Source organism: Callionymus lyra, chromosome 1 (genome assembly GCF_982586985.1).
Source record: "Callionymus lyra chromosome 1, fCalLyr1.hap1.1, whole genome shotgun sequence".
In the NCBI taxonomy this organism is placed as follows: Eukaryota; Metazoa; Chordata; class Actinopteri; order Syngnathiformes; family Callionymidae; genus Callionymus; species Callionymus lyra.
In genome coordinates, this window is record NC_141818.1 from 53,350,063 (window position 1) to 53,377,567 (window position 27,505).

General features: G+C 43.3%; 2 protein-coding genes across 2 annotated transcripts in view; both read left to right on the top strand.

Annotated features, from left to right (window-relative positions):
• The window catches only part of dapk1 (death-associated protein kinase 1), an 89,967-nt gene extending 77,552 nt beyond the window's left edge, over positions 1 to 12,415 (top strand). Inside the window, exons 21-26 of the mRNA XM_087812706.1 lie at positions 3,834 to 4,019; positions 4,087 to 4,284; positions 6,593 to 6,731; positions 6,791 to 6,911; positions 7,942 to 8,130; positions 8,184 to 12,415. Coding sequence (XP_087668832.1) covers positions 3,834 to 4,019; positions 4,087 to 4,284; positions 6,593 to 6,731; positions 6,791 to 6,911; positions 7,942 to 8,130; positions 8,184 to 9,473 — 2,123 coding nt within the window. The 3' untranslated portion in view covers positions 9,474 to 12,415. The remainder of the gene's footprint in view (positions 1 to 3,833; positions 4,020 to 4,086; positions 4,285 to 6,592; positions 6,732 to 6,790; positions 6,912 to 7,941; positions 8,131 to 8,183) is intronic.
• A 990-nt stretch (positions 12,416 to 13,405) lies between these two features.
• On the top strand, positions 13,406 to 22,402 carry LOC148090131 (G-rich sequence factor 1-like). The gene is made up of 10 exons (XM_087812805.1): positions 13,406 to 13,784; positions 17,282 to 17,414; positions 17,475 to 17,630; positions 17,693 to 17,815; positions 17,966 to 18,104; positions 18,159 to 18,262; positions 20,605 to 20,675; positions 20,781 to 20,916; positions 20,972 to 21,030; positions 22,339 to 22,402. The coding sequence occupies exons 1-9, from the start codon at positions 13,596 to 13,598 to the stop codon at positions 21,025 to 21,027; spliced, it is 1,107 nt and encodes a 368-aa protein (XP_087668931.1). The 5' UTR covers positions 13,406 to 13,595; the 3' UTR covers positions 21,028 to 21,030; positions 22,339 to 22,402.
• Positions 22,403 to 27,505: the final 5,103 nt, after the last annotated feature.

Consider the following 27,505-nt stretch of genomic DNA (forward strand, 5'->3'; position numbering starts at 1 on the left):
ATACTAACTTATGATCTAGTCAAACACTAGTGATCCAGTGAAGTAAGACTAACTTATGATCTAGTCAAACACTAGTGATCCAGTGAAGTAATACTAACTTCTGATCTAGTCAAACACTAGTGATCCAGTGAAGTAATACTAACTTCTGATCTAGTCAAACACTAGTGATCCAGTGAAGTAATACTAACTTATGATCTAGTCAAACACTAGTGATCCAGTGAAGTAATACTAACTTCTGATCTAGTCAAACACTAGTGATCCAGTGAAGTAATACTAACTTCTGATCTAGTCAAACACTAGTGATCCAGTGAAGTAATACTAACTTCTGATCTAGTCAAACACTAGTGATCCAGTGAAGTAATACTAACTTCTGATCTAGTCAAACACTAGTGATCCAGTGAAGTAATACTAACTTATGATCTAGTCAAACACTAGTGATCCACAGAAGTAATACTAACTTCTGATCTAGTCAAACACTAGTGATCCAGTGAAGTAATACTAACTTCTGATCTAGTCAAACACTAGTGATCCAGTGAAGTAATACTAACTTATGATCTAGTCAAACACTAGTGATCCAGTGAAGTAATACTAACTTCTGATCTAGTCAAACACTAGTGATCCAGTGAAGTAATACTAACTTATGATCTAGTCAAACACTAGTGATCCAGTGAAGTAATACTAACTTCTGATCTAGTCAAACACTAGTGATCCAGTGAAGTAATACTAACTTATGATCTAGTCAAACACTAGTGATCCACAGAAGTAATACTAACTTCTGATCTAGTCAAACACTAGTGATCCAGTGAAGTAATACTAACTTCTGATCTAGTCAAACACTAGTGATCCAGTGAAGTAATACTAACTTATGATCTAGTCAAACACTAGTGATCCAGTGAAGTAATACTAACTTATGATCTAGTCAGAATCAGAATCAGAATCAGAAAACCTTTATTAGTCCCGCGAGGGGAAATTCGGTTTAACAGCAGCAAGAGAAATGAAACACCCAGAAATAAAAACGAGAAATAAAATCTAAATGGAATAAAAGATAAATCTGCGCTATATAATATTTACACAATCATATTTACAAAAATAACAAGAAGAAAAGGTGCTGTTAAATATTTATCTTGCTGAGTTCTTATTGTGGAGTCTGATGGCAGCAGGGAGGAAAGACCTGCGGTACCTCTCCCTCACACACCGGGGATGGAGCATCCTATCACTGATGGAGCTCCTCAATGCCCTCAGTGTGTGCTGGAGAGGGTGAGACAAGTTCCTCCTCATGGAGCCCAGCTTGCTCCGCATCCTCCCTCCAGTCACTTCCTCCACAGGATCCAGGGGGCGCCCTAGGACGTAACTGGCCTTCTTAATAGTCAAACACTAGTGATCCAGTGAAGTAATACTAACTTATGATCTAGTCAAACACTAGTGATCCAGTGAAGTAATACTAACTTATGATCTAGTCAAACACTAGTGATCCAGTGAAGTAATACTAACTTGTGATCTAGTCAAACACTAGTGATCCAGTCACTCGTCTCTTTCAACCTCCTTTGTTAAAGCAACATATTGTAAGAACTTTTCATCTCGTCTCAGTTGTTTTCTTAACTTCCAAACAAACCTGTCCGTCTTCACCGTATGCTAACGAGCTAAGTTGTTAGCGTCATTTATAAAGTGTTATGTGTGCGTCTTCACCGTATGCTAACAAGCTAAGTTGTTAGCGTCATTTATAAAGTGTTATGTGTGCGTCTTCACCGAATGCTAACAAGCTAAGTTGTTAGCGTCATTTATAAAGTGTTATGTGTGTGTGTACAAGGAGGTGGATTAATTATTGATTTGGTGATATCACGACGCGCCGGCAGCTCCTCTCTGATGTCGCTCAAGAGACCAATATCGAATATCGAACTTATTTCCAATATCGTGCAGCACTACCACAAATAAATGTGTTTCTAGTCCCAGTTACAAATATTCCATCCGATTTCATCAAGAACGTTACCATGAGTTTATCATTCGCGCAGATTTGAGTTTCCAGATTATTTTCTTTTATCTCTTATTTATATATAAAAATTAAAAAAATGAAATAAGAAGATATCATTTAAAAACGCAAAGTACAAATATTTAAAAAAAAATTGTTAACAAATATAGTTGATTTAAAGATGCAAAAATAAATTCAAAACATGAACAAATAAATAAAGATATATCAATATATACAGTTCACATATTTCAAATAAATTATAACAAAGAAAACAAAATCAATAAAAATTCAAGACAATTAAAAACGTTTAAAATATAGTTTAAAAACAAAACATAAATAATACAAATTAATTACATTATAAAATAAATCTAATACTATTAATAAAAAATGATCTATAATTTATATAAAACAAGTAAAAACACAATTTAGTGTGTATTTTTAAGTTCTTGCAACAGCATTAAATGTGCAGAAAATAACTTCTTTTTTTTGGCATTTTTGTTTTAGCGATGTTTAATTATTATTATAAGAACATAATGTGGGAAATTAAATGTGTGTAATTACATTTAAAATATCTGCTTCTTTTTTCTTTTGTTTTTTTTGCATTTTTTCAAATCATTTTTTAATATCCAGGTAGAAAGTACACACTGTAGGGAGTAATATACACTAAATAAAATGCCTTATAACGTCATTAGAAACAGTTCAGTTTTGCTGCGTCACCGCTTTGTGTTTAACATTGATGTTCTGACCAACAGCGCCCCCGTGTGTTTGCAAAGACCGTGTGAGGTTTAACCAGTTTGGTTTTTAAGAAAGCAAAATGCATTCATGCATATCAGACAATGTTTAGATGTTTTGGAAAAGATTCACTTTGTTCGCGTCGTAAATACATTTAATTTAACATTCACTTATCTGAAGAATTGTTTTGTCACAGCAGCAGGATAATAAAAATATAATATAAAATACATTTTAAAAAGAAAATGTACAAAAAGATTTACCAAATGTCAAAACACTTTTTTTCAAGTACAGAAAATATGCAAAAATAAATTGAAAACATGAACAAATAAATAAATATCAATATAAAGTCCACATAATTAAAATAAATTATAACAACGATATGAATAAAAATTCAATAGAATTAAAAAATGTTTAAAAGTTGTTTGTTTTTTTTAAACCTAAAAAATAAATATTAACTACATTATAAAAAATCGAATGTTATTTAAAAAATGTAAACATACAAAGTTAATATTTAAAATAAATTGTAACAAAGAAAACATAATGAATATAAATGAATACATTAAAAGATACAGTGCACTTGTTTAAAAAGTAATTTTGTACAAATAAAAATAGATTTAAAAAAGGAAAACTAAATACAAAAACTGAACAAATAAAGAAATGTAAAAAGTACAGTGCACATATTAAAAAGAAAAAACACAACGTATAAAAATAAAATAATCTAAAAATGTAATTCAAAAGTAAAGCTTCAAAATGTAAAATACACAGCAATATTTAAAAAAGCTCAAATTATAACTACATACTTTATACTATATATATATATATATATATATATATATATATAAATATGTTTATTGGTCAAACAATATTAATTGTTTAATTTTTTTATCATATTTTTACACTGAAAATAATTATAATAATCAGAAAATATTGAGATATTTTAAATACAAACCAAACAAATGTGATCATAATTTATTTCAAACTAAATATAGAATAAATATTTAGATATAAAAAATATTTAATTTCATGTTTTAAATGTATTTCAAGATGAATTACACAAATACCTGATAGACTTTCTAGTAGTTCTGGTGTGTAGAGTTGTGACGCTCTGGCGCGGGCATGTCTGGCTGCTCCACAGTGTCGGCCAGCATCTCCAACCTCTACCCCGGCTGCGAGAACGTGAGCGTGAGGAGCCGCAGCATGATGTTCGAGCCCAGCCTGACCAAAGGAGTCCTGGAGGTCTTCTCGCCGACGCACAGCAACGCGTCGACCGCGGACGAACAGGCCACGCGAGCCATCGACATCCAGCTCGCCAACATCCACGGTGGGACTCTGACCCTGACCCCTGACCCCTCGACCCGGTGTGACCTCCCCCTGTGTCCCCCCCGCAGGTGTGGGAGACTTCAGCGTCTGGGAGTTCTCCGGGAACCCGGTCTACTCCTGCTCCTACGACTACTTCGCCGCCAACGACGCCACGTCCGTCCACCTGGTTCTGTTCAGCCTGGAGGAGACGTTTGAGACGCAGCTGAGTCACATCACCTACTGGCTCAACCTGCTGAAGGCCCTGACTCCGCCGCAGGAGAACTTCGGTCAGTGGTCGATACTTGTTCGTTGTGTGTGTAAATGTGTGTGTACACAAGTATGGTTTAGTCTGTGTGTGTGTGTGTTTATGTGCCTAGTATGAATATGTCTTTGTGTATACGTGAGATTGTGTACATATACTGTGTGTGTGTGTGTGTGTGTGTGTGTGTTAGTGCATATATACAGTTGTATGAAAAAGTTTGGTCACCAAACTGTACATTTTCATGATTTTCTTTTATAAATCACTGGTTTTTGGATAAAACATAGAGTCTAGACGCTTCCAATTAGGATCTGGTGGAAGGTGTTTTGGATCATTCTTCTTTACAGATCCTCTCCAGTTCAGTCAGGTTCGATGGTTTCATGGACCGCCAGCTTTAAATCACACCATAACTTTTCAATAATATTCAGGTCTGGGGACTGAGATCATTCCAGAACGTTATACTTGTTCCTCTGCATGAACGCCTTAGTAGATTTTGAGCAGTGTTTAGGATCATTGTCTTGTTGAAAGATCCAGCCCCAGCGCAACTTCAACTTTGTTACTGATTCCTGGACATTGTTCTCCAGAATCTGCTGATATTGAGAGGAATCCATGCGCCCCTCAACTTAACAAGGTTCCCCTGCACTGGCCACACAGCATGATGGAGCCACCACCAAATTTTACTGTAGGCAGCAAGTTATTTTCGTGGAATGCTGTGTTCTTTTTCCGCCATGCATAACGCACCTGGTTATGCCCAAATAACTCTATTTTAGTTTCATCAGTCCACAGCACCTTATTCCAAAATGAAGCTGGCTTGTCCAAATGTGCTTTAGCAAACCTCAAGCGACCCTGTATGTGGCGTGTGCAGAGAAAAGGCTTTTTCCGCATTACTCTTCCATAAAGCATCTCCTTGTGTGAAGTGAATAGTTGAACGATGCACAGCGACACCATCTGCAGCAAGTTGATGTTGCAGGTCTTTGGAGCTGGTCTGTGGGTTGACTGTGACTGTTCTCACCTGTGCCTCTGTTTATCTGAGATGTTCCTTGGTCTGCCACTCCGGGCCTTAACTAGAACTGTGCCTGTGGTCTTCCATGTCCTCACAATGTTCCTCACAGTTGAAACTGAGAGCTAAAATCTCTGAGATAGCTTTCTATATCCTTCCCCTAAACCATGATGTTGAACAATCGTTGTTTTCAGGTCATTTGAGAGTTGTTTTGAGGCTCCCATGTTGCCACTCTTCAGAGAAGATGCAAAGAGGAGAAACACCTACAATTGGCTCCTTAAATACCTCATGATCGGACTCACCTGTGTGTGGAGGTCAAGGGTCACTGAGGTCCTCCTTAAATACTCTTTCTCATGATCGGACTCACCTGTGTGTGGAGGTCAAGGGTCACTGAGGTTACCAAACCAATTTTGAGTTCCAATAATTAGTGCTAAAGGTATTAAAATCAATAAGATATAAGGCTGCCTAAATTTATGCACATGCCTAATTTTGTTTAAATAATTCTTGCACACTTTCTGTAAATCATATAAACTTTATTTCACTTTTCAAATATCACTGTGTTTGTCTCTTATTTTGATATTTAACTGGAATGTTTTATCCAAAAAACAGTGATTTATAAAAGAAAATCATGAAAATGTACAGGGGTGACCAAACTTTTTTATACCACTGTATCGATAGAATATAGACTCAGTTCAGTTAATATATAAAGATAGAATATAGACTCAGTTTAGTTAATATATAAAGATAGAATATAGACTCAGTTTAGTTGATATATAAAGATAGAATATAGACTCAGTTCAGTTAATATATAAAGATAGAATATAGACTCAGTTTAGTTAATATATAAAGATAGAATATAGACTCAGTTTAGTTAATATATAAAGATAGAATATAGACTCAGTTCAGTTAATATATAAAGATAGAATATAGACTCAGTTTAGTTAATATATAAAGATAGAATATAGACTCAGTTTAGTTAATATATAAAGATAGAATATAGACTCAGTTTAGTTAATATATAAAGATAGAATATAGACTCAGTTTAGTTAATATATAAAGATAGAATATAGACTCAGTTTAGTTAATATATAAAGATAGAATATAGACTCAGTTTAGTTAACATATAAAGATAGAATATAGACTCAGTTTAGTTAATATATAAAGATAGAATATAGACTCAGTTTAGTTAATATATAAAGATAGAATCTAGACTCAGTTTAGTTAATATATAAAGATAGAATATAGACTCAGTTTAGTTAATATATAAAGATAGAAGCTAGACTCAGTTTAGTTAATATATAAATTGTTACTAAAACACTGGTGGACTTGTGTCCAGTGTTCGGAGGTCGTATCCAGGATCCTCTGACGGTCGCTCTCGTGGCGACTCACGCTGATCTGGCTGACGTTCCTCGTTCCTTCTCCGGAGAGTTCATCTACGACAAGGAGTCGGCTCTGCTGAAGGAAGTCCGCAGCAGGTCTGTGTCTGTGTCGTCGACTACACGCGTGATCGTTGTGACTCATGCCGTGTTCTCAGGTTTGGAAACGACCTGACGCTCAGTGACCGAGTGTTCGTGATGGACGCTGGAGCCTCCAACTCCAAAGATCTCAAGCTGCTGAGGAGTCACCTGCAGGAGCTACGCTCACACATCATCGCTGTGAGACACACACACACACACACACACACACACACACACACATCATCGCTGTGAGACACACACGCACACGCACACGCACACGCACACACACATCATCGCTGTGAGACACACACACACACACGCACATGCACACGCACGCACGCACGCACACACGCACACACACACACACACATCATCGCTGTGAGACATACACACGCACGCACGCACACACACACACACACACACATCATCGCTGTGAGACACACGCACACGCACGCACGCACGCACACACACACATCATCGCTGTGAGACACACGCACGCACGCGCACACGCACGCGCACACGCACACGCACACACAAATCATCGCTGTGAGACACACACACACACACACACACGCACATGCACACGCACGCACACACACACACACACATCATCGCTGTGAGACATACACACGCACGCACGCACGCACGCACACACACACATCATCGCTGTGAGACACACGCACACGCACGCACGCACGCACACACACACATCATCGCTGTGAGACATACACACGCACGCACGCACGCACGCACACACACACATCATCGCTGTGAGACATACACACGCACGCACGCACGCACGCACACACACACATCATCGCTGTGAGACACACGCACACGCACGCACGCACACACACACATCATCGCTGTGAGACACACGCACGCACGCGCACACACACACACACACATCATCGCTGTGAGACACACACACACACACGCACGCACGCGCACACACACACACGCACACACACACACGCACGCACGCACACACACACACACACACACATCATCGCTGTGAGACGCACGCACGCACGCGCACACACACACACACATCATCGCTGTGAGACACACACACACACACACGCACGCACGCACGCACACACACACACACACATCATCGCTGTGAGACACACACACACGCACGCACACACACACACACAAATAATAAAACATTTCAATATAAAGTTCAAATGTATAAAATGTCTGATTCAACGTCGTCTCCTCTCAGGGCTGTGACCCGATGACGACGCTGTCCGAGCGGCTCCTGGCGGCGCTGCCGGCCTGGAGGAAACTGAGCGGACCGAACCAGCTGACGTCGTGGCAACAGTTTGTGAGTGACGTCCAGGAGAACATCAACCCTCTGGTCAGCCAGGACCACCTGCGAGTTCTGGCGCTGCAGCTGCACAGCATGGGCGAGGTGGGTGGACCACTCTGGTGCGACTGGTCGAGTCTGACGTCTGCTCCCTGCAGATCAACATCATGCAGAGCGAGACGGTCCAGGACGTGGTTCTGCTGGAGCCGCGCTGGCTCTGCAGCAACATCCTCAGTCGCCTGCTGTCCATCGAGACGCCCAAGGCCATCCACCACTACAGGGGGCGCTACAGGCTGGAGGAGGTCCAGTCACTGGCGCCCGAGAGCGACGTGGACGAGCTGCTGCAGATCCTGGACGCCATGGACGTGTGCGCCCGTGACCTCACCAACCCCGCCATGGTGGACGTGCCGGCGCTCATCAAGACGGGCGGGCTGCACCGCTCCTGGACGGACGACGAGGAGGACGAGGACGAGTCGCTCATCTACGGGGGGGTCCGCCTGGTCCCGGCCGAGCACCTCACCCCCTTCCCCTGCGGCCTGTTCCACAAGCTGCAGGTCAACCTGTGTCGCTGGAGCCACCAGCAGAAGCCCGAGGACGAGGCGGGCGAGGAACTGGACGGGGACATCCACCTGTGGACCAACGGCGCCAAAGTCAGCCAGGCGGGGGTCGAGGCCATGGTGCTGCTGGTCAACCACGGCCAGGGCGTGGAGATCCAGGTGCGGGGCCATGACTCGGAGCGGGCCAAATGCTACACCCTGCTGGATACCGTCTGCAGCATCACGGAGAACCTGCTGGCGTCCACGCTGCCCGGGCTGCTGACCGCCAAGTACCACCTGAGCCCGCAACAGCTGCGGGAGCGCCACGCCCCCGTCATGGTCTACCAGCCCAAGGACTTCCTGCGCGCCCAGGCCCAGCGAGAGACCTCGCTCACCAACACCATGGGCGGATACCGCGAGAGCTTCAGCAGCATCCTGACGTTTGGCTGTGCCGAGGTCTACCAGCAAGGCATTCTTGGAACCAACGTCCACATCTCTGACGTCCCCCTGCTGGCCCGCCGCAAACTCTGTCGGATGCTGGACCCGCCCGACGCCCTGGGCAAGGACTGGTGCCTTCTGGCCATGAACCTGGGTCTGACCGAGCTGGTGGCCAAGCACTGCCCGGGCACCCCCAACGGTACGTCGGAGATAGACTCATTGGGTCCGGCGGGGGCACTGCAGCCCAGCCCGACTGCGGCCGTGCTGCAGGAGTGGAGCGGGCGGGCAGGCAGCACCGTGGGGGTCCTGCTGAGCAGACTGAGGGAGCTCGGGCGCCGGGATGCGGCGGACTTCCTCCTCAAAGTGTCTCCGGTGTTCAGGGTCAACATGGAGGCGGTTGCGGCGGCCAGCTACCCGCCCGCCTGTAACGGCGGGACGTCGTACAACTCCATCAGCTCGGTGGTCTCTCGCTGAGCCACGACAGGAAGTGTCCAAAGACTTCTTCTAGCTGCTCCTTCAATGTCTGGCTTTTTTACTTTTGTTTTCTCGTCCGCCTTCATAGCAACGATCTTCACGTCAATGACCTTTACATTAACGACCTTCACATCAACTCCTTCTTATCCATGACCTTCTTAATAACAATATTCACGTCAACGACCTTCACATTAATGACCTTCACATAAACTCCTTATCTAACTATCTATATCTACGACCTGGGCATCAACGACCTTTACGTCAACGACCTTCATGTCAACGACCTTTACATCAAGACCTTCTTATTGATGACCATCATATCAACTCCTTCTTATCAAAGGCCTTAACGTCGACGACCTTAACGTCAACGACCTTCGCGACGACGACCTTTCATCAAAGATGTTCTCATCGACAACCTTCACATTAATGACCTTTATATCAACTCCTTCTTATCAACGACCTAAGATGTTCTTATCAAACTTCACATTACAATGACCTTTACCTTAATGACCATCACGTCAACTCCTTCTTATCCATAACCTTCTTATCCATGACCTTCTTATTAACAATATTCACGTCAACGACCTTCACATTAATAATGTTCACATCTATGACCTTCACGTCAGTGACCTTTACATTAAAGACCATCACGTCAGTGACCTTTACATTAACGACCTTAAAATCAACACCTTCTTATCAATGACCTTCTTATTAACAATATTCAAGTCAACGACCTTCACATTAATGACGTTCTCGTCAATGACCTTCACGTCAGTGACCTTTACATTAACGACCTTCACATAAAATCCTTATCAATGACCTTCTTATTAACAACATTCACGTCAACGACCTTCACATAAATGACATTCACGTCAACGACCTTCACGTCAGTGACCCTAACATTAATGACCTTCACATTAACGCCTTTATATCTACGACCTGGGCATCAACAACCTTTATGTCAACGACCTTCATGTCAACGACCTTTACATCAAGACCTTCTTATCGATGACCTACACATCAATGATCTTTACATAAAGACCTTCTTATCGATGACCTTCACATTGACGACCTTCACCTTAACGACCTCCATATCAACTCCTTCTTATCAACGACATTTACATCAAAGATGTTCTTATCGACGACCTTCACATTAATGACCTTCACCTAAATGACCTTCATATCAACTCCTTCATATCCACAACCTTAACGTCGACGAGCTTAACGTTGACGACCTTTACATCAAAAATGTTCTTATCGACGACCTTCACATGAAAGACCTTCACCAAAATTACCTTCACAGCAACTCCTTTATATCCACGACCTGGGCATCAACGACCTTTACGCCAACGACCTTCATGTCAACGACCTTTACATAAAGACCTTCTTATTGATGACCTACACATCAACGACCTTTACATCAAAGATGTTCTTATCGACGACCTTCCCATTAATGGCCTTCACCTTAATGACCTTCATATCAACTCCTTCTTATCAACGACCTTTACATCAACGATGTTCTTATCGACGACCTTCACATTAAAGACCTTCACCTAAATGACCTTCATATGAACGACCTTTACATCAAAGATGTTCTTATCAGCGACCTTCACATTAATGACCTTCACCTAAATGACCTTCATATCAACAACCTTTACATCAAAGATGTTCTTATCGACGACCTTCATATTAATGACCTTCACCTAAATGACCTTCATATCAACGACCTTAACGTCGGCAAGCTTAGCGTCGCGACCTTAGCTGACGAGCACAAAGTATTCCCGCCAAAATCTTCTGGACGACCTGTGCCTTTGCTCAACTTCACTGACGGCTAAGACAGGAAGTTCTTTTTATATCGATCCATGAACGTTTGTCTCTTGTTCGCTCCACAAACTTCACATTAAAACGAGATGAAATAATGTGTCGAGCTGAAAATAAATTGGTCACATGACTTGAGGAGGAAGTGACATCAAAAGTCACCCAAGGGCTCTTTACACGATGAAAAACAAATATTTATTCGTCTAACATTTTTTTTGTGTCGTTATATAGATTTATATTAAGGTATTTTTTGTTTAGTTTTTTATATTTCTGTCATTTATGACTCGTAAGATTTAAAACCAAAGGACGTTTAAAAGCATTTAATCCAAACTGATCTGGTTCTTGTTCCTCATAAAACTCAATAATGTTCTTGATCTGTCGCTGGTTTGAATCCTCAGTTGTGCCAATTCATCACTTAAATATCAGGAAAAAAAACTGTTTCTAAAACATTGTTGTCTTTTAAAATTAGAAAGATTATCATAAATTTGACTTTTTCATCCAAACTTGCTGTTTTTAGTTTGAGTTTTTCCAAAGCCATACATATTTGATGTTTTTTTGTTTTTTTTTACCCCAAAGATGCTATTTTTAACGTTTATTAAAGGCTTCTGGTCGAACTGAAGAACAGGGTCGACCGATATGAAGCGGCGCGTGTTGATGACATCACTCCGGACCGCCGGACGACTCGAGTGTTTCCGTCCAGAACTCGCCAACTCAGCAGCTGTAAATAACATGAATGTACCGTCATTGCTCTTGATCACCTGTGAAAGGTTTATTTATGGAAGGGATGTGTGTGTTATTGTGTTGCCAATGTTGTGTGTCCCTACACACACACACACACACACACACACACACACGTCTCTGCCTTGTTTAGTGAAAAAGTGTCAGAAAGGGAAGTTAAACCTTTTATTTCTGTTCCTCCTCTCACTTCTTTTTCGTTTCCTGGATCATTTTTTTTTCTGAATAAAAAAAAAACGACAGCTTCTTTTTCTTTCTTTTTTTTTGGTCCAGGTCGGCACATTGCACACGTTTGTCTCTTATTTATGTGGTTTTAGCATGTCCTGGAATGTTCTTCGTTTGTTTGACACTTTATAATGGAAAAGTTTTATAATAAATTCTGTAACTAATTTTGTTGTAGTTTTTTTTTTCCTCCTCCTGATGTGACTTGTGTTGCATCAGTGAAAGAAAATATAGAGAATATAATAAAAAAAAGTGAATAAAATTATGAATATTTTTTGCTCGTATTTAAGCTAACCACAGTTTTTTACCATTAGCAGCAGAAACTGTTTCCTTCAACTGAGAAAAATCTCTAAACTTGGGAAAATGATGTCACAACATGATCTGGATCTTATAATCCATGTGTTCGTGTCGTTTACACGATTTTAACAGTTTATTTTCATGTCTTAACCAGAAGGATGTGTCTCGCCTGCAGTTCATACAAAACTCTGCAGCCAGAATTCTGAGCAGCTCTAGTAGAAGAACTCACATTTCTCCTTCAAACTCTTCACTGGCTGCCAGTTTCTTTCAGGATCATTTTAAAATTCTGGTTCTTACTTTCAGATCTATTCATGGTCAGACCTTCCATCAGTGATCTGATCCAGACTTACACCCCAGCTCGGGCTCTGAGGTCTGTGGATCAGAATCTACTGATGGTTCCTGAACTTCAGGACCAGAGGAGAGAAATCCTTCCGGACTGTTGACAAGCTTTGGAACCATCTCTGTGTTTGATGATCTACTGACTCCTTCAAGAAACATCTGTGTTTGATGATCTACTGACTCCTTCAAGAAACATCTGTGTTTGATGATCTACTGACTCCTTCAAGAAACATCTGTGTTTGATGATCTACTGACTCCTTCAAGAAACATCTGTGTTTGATGATCTACTGACTCCTTCAAGAAACATCTGTGTTTGATGATCTACTGACTCCTTCAAGAAACATCTCTGTGTTTGATGATCTACTGACTCCTTCAAGAAACATCTGTGTTTGATGATCTACTGACTCCTTCAAGAAACATCTCAAGACACTTTGATTTGAGCTTTTCCTTGTTTCACTGTGAGAGAACCGTAGTGACGTCATCAAGTTTGCGACGTCACCGCACATGCGCAGACGCGATACTGTAGGATCTGTACAGACTCTGCCCTTGACTGACGCACGTGAGACGCACGTACTCATGCTCTCACGTTCTTCTTTATTTTCTTCTTTATTTTAATGGATTTAACTCGTCACTGGTTCCGGAACCAAGTGTTGGTTCGTTTATAAGTTACAAGTCAAAGCTCGCGTGGTTGTTGTGAAGCTACATGCTAACATGTCTGTAGCCGGGAAGTCAATGTCGTTGTTGCTGCGTCGGTGTTTTGGACCTTTGACAGCGACCAGAACCAGAACCTTGTGCGTGTTCCTGCAACGACCTTCATGGCCCTCGTCCAGTCGCCCGGGATCTGTTCAGAACCTCCGGCCCTGGTCCATCTTCACAAGTCAAGACCGGTTCTGCACCACGGTTAGCATCTCACAGGAAACTCTTTGAATCTGTTTTAAAATGTTTTAAATTATGATTTAATATTTATTCTCTGTTTGAGAATAAATCAAATGTCTGTTTAATTACAAGTATTAATTATGTGTCTATCTTTACCACAAATAGGTACGTCTGTGTCATCAGAGTATTGAAAGATTGAATTTAAAATTATACAATCTTTAAAGTTATTTTATGCAAATGTCGGGTTTTTTTTTTTTAAAGCGCTGAATTCTATTTTTTTAAAAATTCTAATAAAAACATAATGTAGGTTGAATTAGTTTTTCTTGAATAAGCGGATTCAAAAATGTTCCTATTAAAAGGTTGAATTCCTTTAGGTAAAAAAAATAATTTAAGAAATTGAGTATTTTTCATACAGAGTTTAATATCGTAATTACAAATAAAAAAAATAAATCTAAATGAAGTTTATTTTAATTCATTTAAATGTAATAAATAAATGCTACACGATCGTACTTTCAGCCAATCATTCGACACACAAACGATCACGTGACGACGTAGACGCGCGAGTTTGATACTTAAAAAAAAAACACAACAATGTTTTGTATTGTATTTAAAAGTCTATACATTAAACTATTGAATTGTCTTTTAAATATTGGAATTAGAATATCAAACTCACCTAAAAAATAATTCAAAATACTAAATATGAACAAATCTTTCAATAATGAAATAGTTGAATGCGTAAAATACACAAATAATACTTTTATATTTAATTTGAGACAATATTTGTATATGGAGTTTATCAAACGATTAGATTGTACAGATGGTTTATTGAAATATAAACCATAAAATGACCAAATTTTAATCAAATTTAAAGAAATGAAGAAAAAATAGATACAGTGCTGATCTTTTCTTATACAAATTGTTGAATTCTCTTAGAGCTGCACAATATTGGAAATAAGTGTGATATTCGATATTAATAAGTAAGTAAGTCATTTTTATTTGTATAGCGCTTTTCCAGACAAGGGTCACAAAGCGCTTAAACCAGGGGTGGGCAAACTCGGTCCTCAAGGGCCGCAGTGGGTGCAGGTTTTTGTTCCAACCGATCCAGCATGCACATTTTAACCAATGAGGTTTCGGCTAAAACAAGCAACACCAGACTGACAATCAACTGATTACACTCCTAACACACCTGATTGGTCAAAATGTGTCCTTGAATGGTTGGAACAAAAACCTGCACCCACTGCGGCCCTTGAGGACCGAGTTTGCCCCCCCCTGGCTTAAACAATCAAAACAATATTCAAAAAAGTATATACTTTAAAGGGCAAGATAAAACTGATAACACAACAGGAGTTCCAGAAAATCAAGGAAAAGCCTGAACGGTTTGGAGTACTGTAGTGAAGGTCCGGGAGTTAAGAGAAAGAAACGATGAGATATTTCCCTTTCGTTTATTTCAGCGCTTCGGTGTCGACATGATGGTAGAAAAATATCTCTTCTAACGCTCAGTCTCGCGGGACTTGAATCGGTTTCCTGCGCAACCGAGCGACATCAGAGAGGAGCCGCCGGCGCGTCGTGATATCACCAAATCAATAATAAATCCACCTCCTTGTACACACACACATAACACTTTATAAATGACGCTAACAACTTAGCTCGTTAGCATACGGTGAAGACGCACACATAACACTTTATAAATGACGCTAACAACTTAGCTCGTTAGCATACGGTGAAGACGGACAGGTTTGTTTGGAAGTTCACGATCTTATAAGAAAACAACTGAGACGAGATGAAAAGTTCTTACAATATGTTGCTTTAACAAAGGAGGTTGAAAGAGACGAGTGACTGGATCACTAGTGTTTGACTAGATCATGAGTTAGTATTACTTCACTGGATCACTAGTGTTTGACTAGATCATAAGTTAGTATTACTTCACTGGATCACTAGTGTTTGACTAGATCAGAAGTTAGTATTACTTCTGTGGATCACTAGTGTTTGACTAGATCAGAAGTTAGTATTACTTCTGTGGATCACTAGTGTTTGACTAGATCAGAAGTTAGTATTACTTCACTGGATCACTAGTGTTTGACTAGATCAGAAGTTAGTATTACTTCACTGGATCACTAGTGTTTGACTAGATCATAAGTTAGTATTACTTCACTGGATCACTAGTGTTTGACTAGATCAGAAGTTAGTATTACTTCTGTGGATCACTAGTGTTTGACTAGATCAGAAGTTAGTATTACTTCACTGGATCACTAGTGTTTGACTAGATCATAAGTTAGTATTACTTCACTGGATCACTAGTGTTTGACTAGATCATAAGTTAGTATTACTTCACTGGATCACTAGTGTTTGACTAGATCATAAGTTAGTATTACTTCACTGGATCCCTAGTGTTTGACTAGATCATAAGTTAGTATTACTTCACTGGATCACTAGTGTTTGACTAGATCAGAAGTTAGTATTACTTCTGTGGATCACTAGTGTTTGACTAGATCATAAGTTAGTATTACTTCACTGGATCACTAGTGTTTGATTAGATCATAAGTTAGTATTACTTCACTGGATCACTAGTGTTTGACTAGATCATAAGTTAGTATTACTTCACTGGATCACTAGTGTTTGACTAGATCAGAAGTTAGTATTACTTCACTGGATCACTAGTGTTTGACTAGATCATAAGTTAGTATTACTTCACTGGATCACTAGTGTTTGACTAGATCAGAAGTTAGTATTACTTCACTGGATCACTAGTGTTTGACTAGATCAGAAGTTAGTATTACTTCACTGGATCACTAGTGTTTGACTAGATCAGAAGTTAGTATTACTTCACTGGATCACTAGTGTTTGACTAGATCATAAGTTAGTATTACTTCACTGGATCACTAGTGTTTGACTAGATCAGAAGTTAGTATTACTTCACTGGATCACTAGTGTTTGACTAGATCAGAAGTTAGTATTACTTCACTGGATCACTAGTGTTTGACTAGATCAGAAGTTAGTATTACTTCACTGGATCACTAGTGTTTGACTAGATCAGAAGTTAGTATTACTTCACTGGATCACTAGTGTTTGACTAGATCATAAGTTAGTATTACTTCACTGGATCACTAGTGTTTGACTAGATCATAAGTTAGTATTACTTCACTGGATCACTAGTGTTTGACTAGATCATAAGTTAGTATTACTTCTGTGGATATACTGAGCCGGCAAGACGCGTGGTCATAACAACGAAGTGTCCGTTTAAGAAATGCTTGATGTATACAATAAATAATTATAAATGATGGGACATGTTTTATATATATACTATATACTATATATATATATATATATATATATATAAAACCCTAAACTCTATTATTTAAAAAAAAAAAATCATAAAACAACATTTCAAATGATATTCAATCAATATTCTGATAAACTCTTGTCTTAATTCAAGTATTATTTGTGTACTTAAATACTTGTCAAGTTGTACTCTAACTAAAACATGTATCATTGAATACAAACCCAGGATGTTCCTCCTGCAGGTGCTCGAAGAAAAAACGTTCCCGTCGTCGCAGGTCAATGAGGACGAGCCGGAGAAGAAGGACGTGTTCGTGGTGCAGGTCAAAGGTATCCCGTGGACGTCCACGTCTGCAGACCTGCTCCAGTTCTTCTCTGGTGAGAGTCTTGACGTCTGGTCCTGAACAGCAACCATTAAACCCATGACACTCCATGTAGACTGCAACGTCAGTAACGGGGAGTCTGGGATCCACCTGATACCAAATGCTGACGGCAGGCCGTCGGGTCGAGCCTTCGTGGAGCTGGAGCAGTCAAACGACGTGAGGAGAGCACTGGAGAAACACATGTGCAATCTGGACAATCGATACTTGGAAGGTAGTCCTTCCCTCTAACTGATTCATGTTTGTGGTCCTAATGTTTCGTGATGTCTCGTTCAGTGTACGAGCTGACCAACCAGCAGGCCGAAGAGCTTATGCAAAGTTGTGCTGACACCCGAGTGGTCCGAGTCCGAGGGCTTCCTCGCTCCTGCACGGAGGACGAAGTCAACTTATTCTTCAAAGGTGACTCTCTTTTGTTCTTCTAAAAATCTTCTTCTCTCTTTATATTACTCAATATTACATGAGTGGATAAAGTCTCCTAAAGTCGTGAGGCTTCGTGAGGCTTCAATAGGTTTCATAACTCTTCATCCACTGACCAAACATGTCCTCCAGGTCTGCAGATAAACCAGGACGGCATCTCCATAGTCCTGAACAATAAGGGTCAGTGTTCTGGGACAGGTTTCGTCCGGTTCTCCACGCAGGAAGAAGCCGACGAAGCACTGAAGAGGGACAAAAGCTACATCGGCAGCAGGTGGAGATGAAGCCTTGTGTGTCTGACGGAAGATTAACTTTCCTGCTTCTTTAGATACATCGACGTGTTTCCCAGCAACGTGGAGGAGCTGCTGTCCAGCAGGCGGACCTCGAAGTCCTTGCCCAGAGAGAAGCTCCCTCAGAGGAGCTCCAGGAGCGGTGAGGACATCCAATCTTCTAGAACCTTCCATGTTCAATTCAATTTTATTTAAAGTGTCTCATCATAACAAAGTTATCTCAAGACACTATACAGTTGAAATAAGACTATAGTTGATTAATGAAAAATAGATCCTAGCAATTAAACAAAGAGCAAGAAGCGAAACACTGTACAGTGAGCTATGGCGAGGAAAAACTTCCTTTTAGAAGCAGAAACCTCGAGCGGAACCAGACTCATTGTTGACGGCCTGCCGCTTTGACCGGCTGGGAGGAAGGATGGGGGGGTAGACAGATGGATAAGGAGAGGAGTGAGGGAAATTATAGTCTGAAAAAAAAGAGGAGAGTGTAGGAGAGTCCATGGAGGTGCTGGAGAGACCTCGGGATCTGATGACGTGGTGAAGATCCTGGATCAGCAGCAGCTCTGGAGTTGGATCCCTGGGGCTCCGGGAGAGAAATAAAAAGGTGTGGGTTTAAACTGCACAGGTGATGAATGTAATGCAGAAAAGAAAGATATACAGAGCTCGGTGTCTAAAACTTCTCCAGCATTCTCATAAACAGTAAATAAACAGTTAAGTTAGTTATAGCAGCTAAAGATAAACAGTTAAGTTAGTTATAGGCTTTATCGAAAAAAAGGAAGGTTTTAAGATTGTTTTTAAACATAGAGAGGGTGTCTGTCCTCCGGACTGAAGCCGGTAGTTGGTTCCACAGCAGAGGGGCTTGAAAACTGAAGGCCCTGGCTCCAAATCTACATTTAGAGATTTGTGGTATAACTAATAGATCAGAGTTTAAGGATCGTAAGGTCCTAGAGGGTTGGTAAGTTTGGGTTAAGTCTTTAATGTATGTTGGTGCTAGACCATGTAAGGCTTTATAGGTTAGGAGAAGGATTTTAAGTTGTATTCTAAATTCTACAGGAAGCCAATGTAGGGAAGACAGCACAGGTGTGTTTGCGCCTCTTAGTCTTAGTCAGGACACGAGCTGCAGATGAATGAGCTGAAGATTCTGAGAGACTTTTTAGAACATCCTGACAGAAGAGAGTTACAATAGTCCAGCCTGGAAGTTACAAAAGCATGGATGAGCTTCTGAGCAGCATCTAAAGGAAGGAAGTGCCTGATTTTTTTAAATGTTACGAAGGTGGAAGTAAGCAGTCCGTGAGATTTGTTTTATGTGTGAGTTAAATTATAAGTCCTCGTCAAAGCATACACCCAGATTCTTTACAGTGGTGCTAGTAGCAGGAGCAAGTCCATTTTGTAAAGCTAGATCATTAGTTAAAGATTGTCTGAGATGTTGCGGACCAACTAGTAAAACCTCAGTCTTTTCCGAGTTCAGTAGTAGGAAGTTTTTGGTCATCCATGACTTGATATCTGTGATACAGGACTGTAATTGTGTTAGCAGATTTCTTTCATCTGGCTTCATGGACAAGTAGAGTTGGGTGTCATCAGCATAACAGTAAAAAGTTTATAGAGTGTCTTCTAATCTAGTCCCCTAGTGGGAGCATATAGATTGTGAATAGTATTGGACCAAGAACAGAACCTTGTGGGACACCATAGCTGACCTTGGTGTGTGTCGATGAGAGGTGGTTGACATGTACATAGTGCGTTCTAAGATTTAAACCAGTTTAGAGCAGTTCCACAAATGCCTATATGGTTTTCTAGCCTCTGTAGAAGGATTTGGTGGTCGACCGTGTCAAATGCAGCACTGAGATCTAGAAGAACAAGAACTGAAACATGGCCCTGATCAGAGGCCATCAGTAGGTCGTTACTTACTTTTACCAGGGCGGTCTCTGTGCTGTGGTGTTCCCTAAAACCAGACTGAAACACCTCAAATTGATCATTGTCCTGGAGATAATCACAGAGCTGACTTGTTACCACTTTCTCCAGAACTTTTGAAATGAAGACAAGATTAGAGATAGGCCTATAGTTAGTGAGGACCTCTGGATCGAGAGTGGGTTTTTTAAGCAGAGGTTTAATTACTGCAACTTTAAAAATCTGAGGCACATGATGTCATTGACAAGTTAATAATGTCAAGTATGAAAGTGCTAAGTAAGGGGAACAGTTCTTTAAGTAGCCATGTGGGAATAGGATCGAGAAGACATGTTGTGGACTTTGAGGAGGAAACAACCTGGGACAGCTGTCGAGGACTCACTGGTAGAAAGGAGTCAAAACATGTATCAGTCATAGTGTCTGTGTCCGGTGAAGCTGCACCGGTTGTATTAGAAGAATCTAGCGGGTCTTGAATCTTTCCTCTGATAGTTACAATTTTTTCATTAAAAAAGTTCATGAAGTCACTGCTACTGAGATGGGGAGGGATGGACTGCTTAATGTTGAACTGGTCTCTTGTTCCTTCAGGACCTCTGTCGCAGCAGTTCATCCACATGAGAGGACTTCCCTTCCACGTGTCCGGAAACGACATTGTGAAGGTGAGGAACCTGCAGAACCTGCAGAGCCTGCAGAACCTGAAGAACCTGAAGAACCTGAAGAACCTGAAGAACCTGCTCACATGACTCACAGTCACCTTTCCTCAGTTCTTCCAGCCTCTGGTCCTGTCCCGGATCCTGATCGAGTGCAGAGGAGACGGACGTCCGAGTGGAGAAGCCGATGTGTGGTTCAGCAGCCACCAGGAGGCTGTGGAGGCCATGAGACGAGACCGACAACACCTCGGTGAGACTCCACTCTTCTCTGACGTGGATCCTTTGAATGACATGATTTATTTCAGGAAACCGATACATCGAGCTGTTCCTCAAATCTGCAGACGACACAGACGGAAGATAAACGGTCAGAACTTTGATTTCACCTGCTTTTTTTTGTTTAGCTTCAGTTGATTTATTTTCATTGAATCATTGATTTTTAAATCCTTTCACTTAATCTTCTAAATAAATCTCTTTATTTTATTTCATCTTGATCACATTTTTTTGTCTATTTTAACTAATATTCTGCATTGTTCCTCAAACAAAATTGTAAATGTTTTACATTTTGGTTTGATAGTTTATTAATATATACACATATATACATATATGTGCTTCGGGAGTATGGAGTGAGAGGCTCTACTGAGGCCCTCCAATCACTGTATTCCCGCAGCGGGAGTTGTGTGCGGATCCTTGGATGCAGATCGGATGTATTCCCGGTGAGAGTTGGTCTCCGTCAGGGATGTGCTTTGTCTCCTGTTTCTGGTTTTCATGGACAGGATTTCGAGGCGCAGCTCTGGCGGGGAAGGTTTGCGGTTTGGTGACCTGAAGATCCGATCGCTGCTTTGTGCAGATGATCTGGTTCTCATGGCTTCATCACGCTGCGACCTTCAGCTCTCGCTGGATCGGTTTGCATCTGAATGTGAAGCGGCTGGGATGAGGATCAGCACCTCTAAATCTGAGGCCATGGTTCTCAGCAGGAGAAAGATGGATTGTTCGCTCTGGGTTGAGCCTTTGCCTCAAGTGGAGAAGTTGAAGTATCTTGGGGTCTTGTTCTCGCATGAGGGGGTTCGGGAATTGGAGATTGGTCGGTGAATTGGTGCAGCAGGGGCGGTATTGCATTCGCTCTACCGCACTGTTGTGCGTAAGAGAGAGCTGAGCCAGAAGACAAGGCTCTCTAGTTACCGATCAATCTTTGTCCCAACCCTCGCCTACCGTCATGAGCTTTGGGTCATGAGGGAGAGAACGAGATCTCGGATACAAGTGGCTGAAATGAGTTTCCTTCGATGGGTGGCGGGCGTCACCCTTAGAGATGGGGTGAGAAGTTCGGTCATGAGGGAGAGACTCGGAGTAGAGCCGCTGCTTCTCCGCGTGGAAAGGAGTCAAATGAGGTGGTTCATCTCTTGAGGATGCCCCCTGGGCGTCTCTCTTTGGAGGTGTTCCAGGAGCGTCCAGCTGGGAGGAGACCTAGGGGTCGACCCAGGACCAGGTGGAGAGATTATATCTCTTCACTGGCATTGGAGCGTCTGTGTGTGTGTGTGTGTGTGTTTATCTTGAAACTAAGTAAAAAATGTTAGATTTGTTTCATCATTGATCTACAATAACTATTTAAATGCATTAATCGTTTTAAACATGTTTTTTTTCATCTCATGGTAAACAATGTTTTCTTCTTCAACAGACGGAACTTCATGTATTAAGTAACGACGTGTCAACAAATAAATGTTCCTGCAAAATAAAAAACATCTGGTTTATTTCATTTATTACATTCAAATGTTTGTTTAAATGTATTTGTCAAAAATATATATTTTTTGAATTGTACCTAAAAAAAAAAAACCTTAAAAAAAACAACAACTAATAACTTGTTAAGAATTTTATATTAAGAAGTATTTAATCCAGCAATAAATCAGTTGAGTCGGAGGTTTTTGTGTCTAAATTATTGTTAAAATGTCAAAACATTTTGGGATGTAAAGAAAAAACCAAGATGGACGACAAGCTTTTTTCTATTTCGTCCCTACTGACCGCCAGAGGCGGTGCTTCAAGCACTGAACGTATCCATCTCGCGCATGCGCTGTTCGAGTTTAATACCAACAAAGTCACCTGTGACCCCTGATGACCCCGGATAGGGTATATCTTCCGGTGACATCAGAGGATCTGTTCCTTTTCATCTTCTCACTGCGCAGGTAGCATGTCACAGAGCTAGCTCAAGGACTAGTTCTTTTGTGCGTTGCTGGTAGTCTCGCGACTTCTGGCGGAGCTGCGAAACTTTTGCCCTCCAGAGGCTGCAACAAACTTTGACGCTGAGAAGTTGTAGCGGCTCGCCGTGGACACTTCCGCGGATCGTCATCGTTTGGCTAAGTACTAACTTTCTTATATCATTGAATATCAGTACAACATGTTGTACTCGCTTTTGGTTGTATTTTGATTCATTTCGGTGACGGGATTGTGTTCGCTCCCTCTCCCGACATTTATACCGCTGATATACAGCTACAGTTAGTGAGTGCCGGTGCAACCTATCGCACTCTCTTGGTTATTTTTTACATTTGTTGGTGACGGCAGTGTTTTCGCTCCTTCTCCCGACATTTATACCGCTGATATACAGCTACCGTTAGTGAGTGCCGGTGCAACCTATTGCACTCTCTTGGTTATTTTTAACATTTGTTGGTGACGGCAGTGTTTTCGCTCCCTCTCCCAGCATTTGTGCTACTTCTATCTCATGTGTAACACTCGTTGGTGAAGGCTGTGTTTTAGCTCCCACTCCCAGCGTTTGTTGTTTTTTCTCTGTGTGGCCTTCCGCTCGTTACTAACATGCTTGGCGGCCACTCTTGCTCAGTCTGTATGGCTTCTCTGCAGCCTGAAGATGGCCATGATATGTGTCCCTCATGCCTTGGTCTTGAGCATCTGAGGGAAGGTCTTTCAGAAGATCCCTGTATGAACTGCAGTTTCATGCCCCGGGGAGTAAGGGCTGCCAGCCTTGCTGAGGTGTAACAACTGTTGGTCCTTGTTTCGTTGACCTCAGCCCAGCGGCAGACTCCAGCTCAATCCCGCCGATCTAAACGGCAGGCTGCTGAGACTAGAGGCCCCACTTCTAGGAAGAAGGTTAGAAAAGAGTCTGGACTTGCTTCCAAGGTGGACCAATTAACAGAGGAGGTTAATCAAATGAGATCCTTCTTCCTGGCCTTCAAGTCTGGCTCTCCAAAGCCTATGACGCAGCGGCACGCATGGGACGCATAGGTAATTCTATGTCCCACCTGATGCTTGCTTTATCAGCATCCCTACAGGAGACTCCACTGGATGCTTCTGTCCATAATTTCAGTGACTCTTCCCTGCAGGCATTCGCGCTGATGTCTAGAGAGCTGGGGCAGTTGATGTCCACTCTCGTCCAGGCTCGCCGCCAGGTTTAGCTGGCACAATCACCTCTGACAGAGGCATGCAGGAGAACCCTCCGCAGTGTTCCAGTGGAACCGGGGGAACTGTTCGGACCTGCAGCGCTAGAGGCACTTGAGCGTACTGTCCAAGCCAGACAAACTCAACAGCAGCTGTCCGGGCTTCGCAGGAGTGTGCCTCCTCCGGGCAGACCTAGGGGTTCTTCAGCTCCTCCCCAGCGCCGCTCTCATCCACAGGCTTACCCCAGAGGCTACCTCAGGTCTCAGTGCCCACGTCCACAGCCTGCTCAGCAGGCGGAACAGACTTTTCGAGCCCCTGAGCGGCTGCCCTCTGGACAACCTCAGGCCTCACATACTGTCCATCGTACCCCCAGAGCCTTTCGAGGCCGGGGGACCCGGGACTGAGGCATTGGGGTCGGCTGTTTTTCCCAGCAGCATCTCAGCTATTGGGCTGCTTACACCCGGGACCCTTGGGTGCTCTCCACCTTGACCAACGGGTACAAACTTCAATTCCGACGCCGGCCCCCAACCGTCGGCCAGGTCAAGATGACCATCATACGTGACCCGGCAAAAGCCCAAACCCTCAACCAGGAGTTGTCCGTCCTCCTGGACAAGGGTGCAATCGAGCAGATAGATCCCCTGTTACAACCAGGAGGGGTCTCCTCCACTTACTTTCTGGTAACAACGAAAGATGGCGGACTCCGCCCTATCCTCGACTTGAGGGGACTCAACAAGTTCCTGAAGGTCTTGAAATTCCACATGCTCAGCCCTGCAGAGGTTCTGTGCACTGTTTCCAGAGAGGAGTGGTTTACTTCAATAGACCTGAACTTACCTGAATTTACCTAGATGACTGGCTCATCTGTGCTCCGTCCCGGTCTCGGGTGACCCTGGACACGACAAGCCTTCTTTCCCATGTGTCTCGACTAGGTCTCAGGGTGAACTCTATAAAGAGTTGCCTAGTTCCCTCGCAGAGCACAATTTTTCTCGGTATGACACTTGATACAGTCTCAATGAAGGCCTGGCCTTCACCACAGCGGGTGGACGACATCCTCCGCGTCCTTCCCCTCTTTTTGCAGGGGCATGTGGTTGCATTACGTGGAGTTTCTGCGACTCTTAGGCAAACTGACGGCTGCCGCCACCGTGGTCCCTTTGGGGCTGTCGCTACGTCCCCTTCAGAGGTGGCTGAACAACTTTCATTTGGATGCCAGGTGGCACCGGCACAGGAGACTCAAGGTGTCACACCGTTGCCTCCTTGCTCTGGCTCCGTGGAGAGTAAGACGTTTTCTCCTCCAATGCATGCAGATGGGTTCGGTTGCATTCCGTTGAAAGGCCATCACAACAGACGCCTCCCTCTCAGGGTGGGGTGCAGTGTGGCAAAACCGTACAGCCCAGGGGCTGTGGTCTGCTCGAGACTGCTCGGAGCACATCAGTGTTCTAGAGCTACGAGCTGTGTATATGGCCCTGCAGTACTTTCTTCCCTTCCTGAGCGGGCGACATGTGCTTGTGCGGTCAGACAATGTGTCGACCGTATTGCATATAAACCACCAGGGGGGCACCAGGTCTGCACAGCTGTTGCAAGCATCCTGGGACCTCCTGCTGTGGGCGGCTCCACGCCTGGCCAGCCTGGGAGCAATGTATTTGCCCAGGGACCGGAATCAGGTCGCAGACCTGCTCTCTCGGGGCAAGCCTCCGTCGGGGGAGTGGCGGCTTCATCCAGAGGTGGTGCTCAATATCTGGGACATCTTCGGCAGAGCAGAGGTAGATCTGTTTGCCACAGAGGAGTTGACCCATTGCCCCCTCTGGTTCTCCCTGAAAGAGAAAAGCAGTCCTCTGGGCCGGGATGCTCTTGCGCACGACTGGCCAGAAGGTCTCCTCTATGCTTTTCCCCCAATCCCTCTGATATTTTTAACACTACAGAGGGTCCTCCAGCAGGGTCACAGGCTGCTGTTGGTAGCCCCCTTCTGGCCAGAGAGAACATGGTTTCCACTGCTGCGCAGGCTCTGCCGCAGCTCACCATGGCGCCTCCTCGACAGGAAGGATCTCCTGTCTCAGCTAGAGGGCCAGATTTGGCATCCCGACCCTCTTCGCCTGCAACTATGGGTCTGGCCGCTCTCGCAGACCTTCACCAAGTGTGTGGAGGCAGCAATGGAACCAATAAGAGCAAATGGGGTGAGCATCTCACCTATTTAGCGACTTGTTGATCCTTGCCAGGTCAGAGGCAGAAAGTCACGCTCACACACAGCAGATGTTGAGCCATTTTGTCAACCTGGGGTTCATGGTGACCCTCAGCTGGAAGCTCGCCGCCATGAAGAAAGAAGGATGGCAGCAGGCGCTGTTATGTCCCTCCTGGGGTCAGACCAAAGTCAGCAGTGTCTGTAACAGACCGGTGTACTTCAACTGGCTAGTGTTGAAAGCAATTCACAACGTCCTGCTTCACCTCTCTCTCCCCAACTGTCACAGTCCAACGTCCTAGTGCTATCAGACAGCTCCACCGGTTACGTGAATCGCCAGGATGGAGTCAGATCTCCAGCCATTCTGAGTGTGGCAAAGAAGATTTGGCTGTGGGCAGACTGTCACCTGCTTTCTCTCAGAGCTCAGCATGTGCCGGGTGCGCATAATGTAGTAGCAGACAGACTGTCAAGGGGGGCTGTCCAGGATGAATGGGGTCTGTCCGAGTCGTGGCTACCAAAATGTGGTCTTGGTTCGGTCACATGGTGGCAGACCTCTACGCCAAAAAGGAGAACTTCAAATAGACATTTGACTCTCCCTCAGGGCCCCTGATTGCCCCTCACTAGGCGTTAACGCTTTGGCCCACTTAACTTGGCTGGCCGGTTACTGTTTGCCTTCCCTCCTCCGCTGCGACTCCTCCCCTTGTTTCAGGGAGCAAACCTGGGGAGTCTGAGGTTAATAAAGGTGGCGCCGTACTCCCCGGGCAGGGGGGACTCTGACGGCACCCCTGGTGCTGGGTCTGCCTCTCAAAAAGTGACTCTTACATAGGACAAGCTGAGCGGGACTCTGGACCCGGACTTCCCAACCCGCTGGGCCTCACACATTTGAGCCTCTTGACCAAGTCCCACTGGACATTTTGTTTGAGGTTTCGCTCCTTCTGGTACGGACATCCACGAAGAGAGCGAGCGAGCCTCGTGCTCTCTCCATTAGTCCGGTTGACAACACAGTTGCTGGAAGCTTGACGTCATGTGACGTCAGCAGGCACTGTTTGTGTCCCCTGGGGCTCATGGCAGCAGCTCACAGGCGGCTGGGCTTGCTGCAAATGAGTGACATTTTGTCTTTAAGGTTTCACTCCTTCTGGACCTGACATCCACGAAGAGAACTAGTGAGCTTATGCTCTCCCCATTAGCCCTGAGTGTCTTCCTTGAGTCGAGGAATCATCAGTGTCATTGCATCCGATCCCAGCGTTCCGTCGTCCGAATGTTCAGGTCCTTCCGGGCAACAACTCTTACG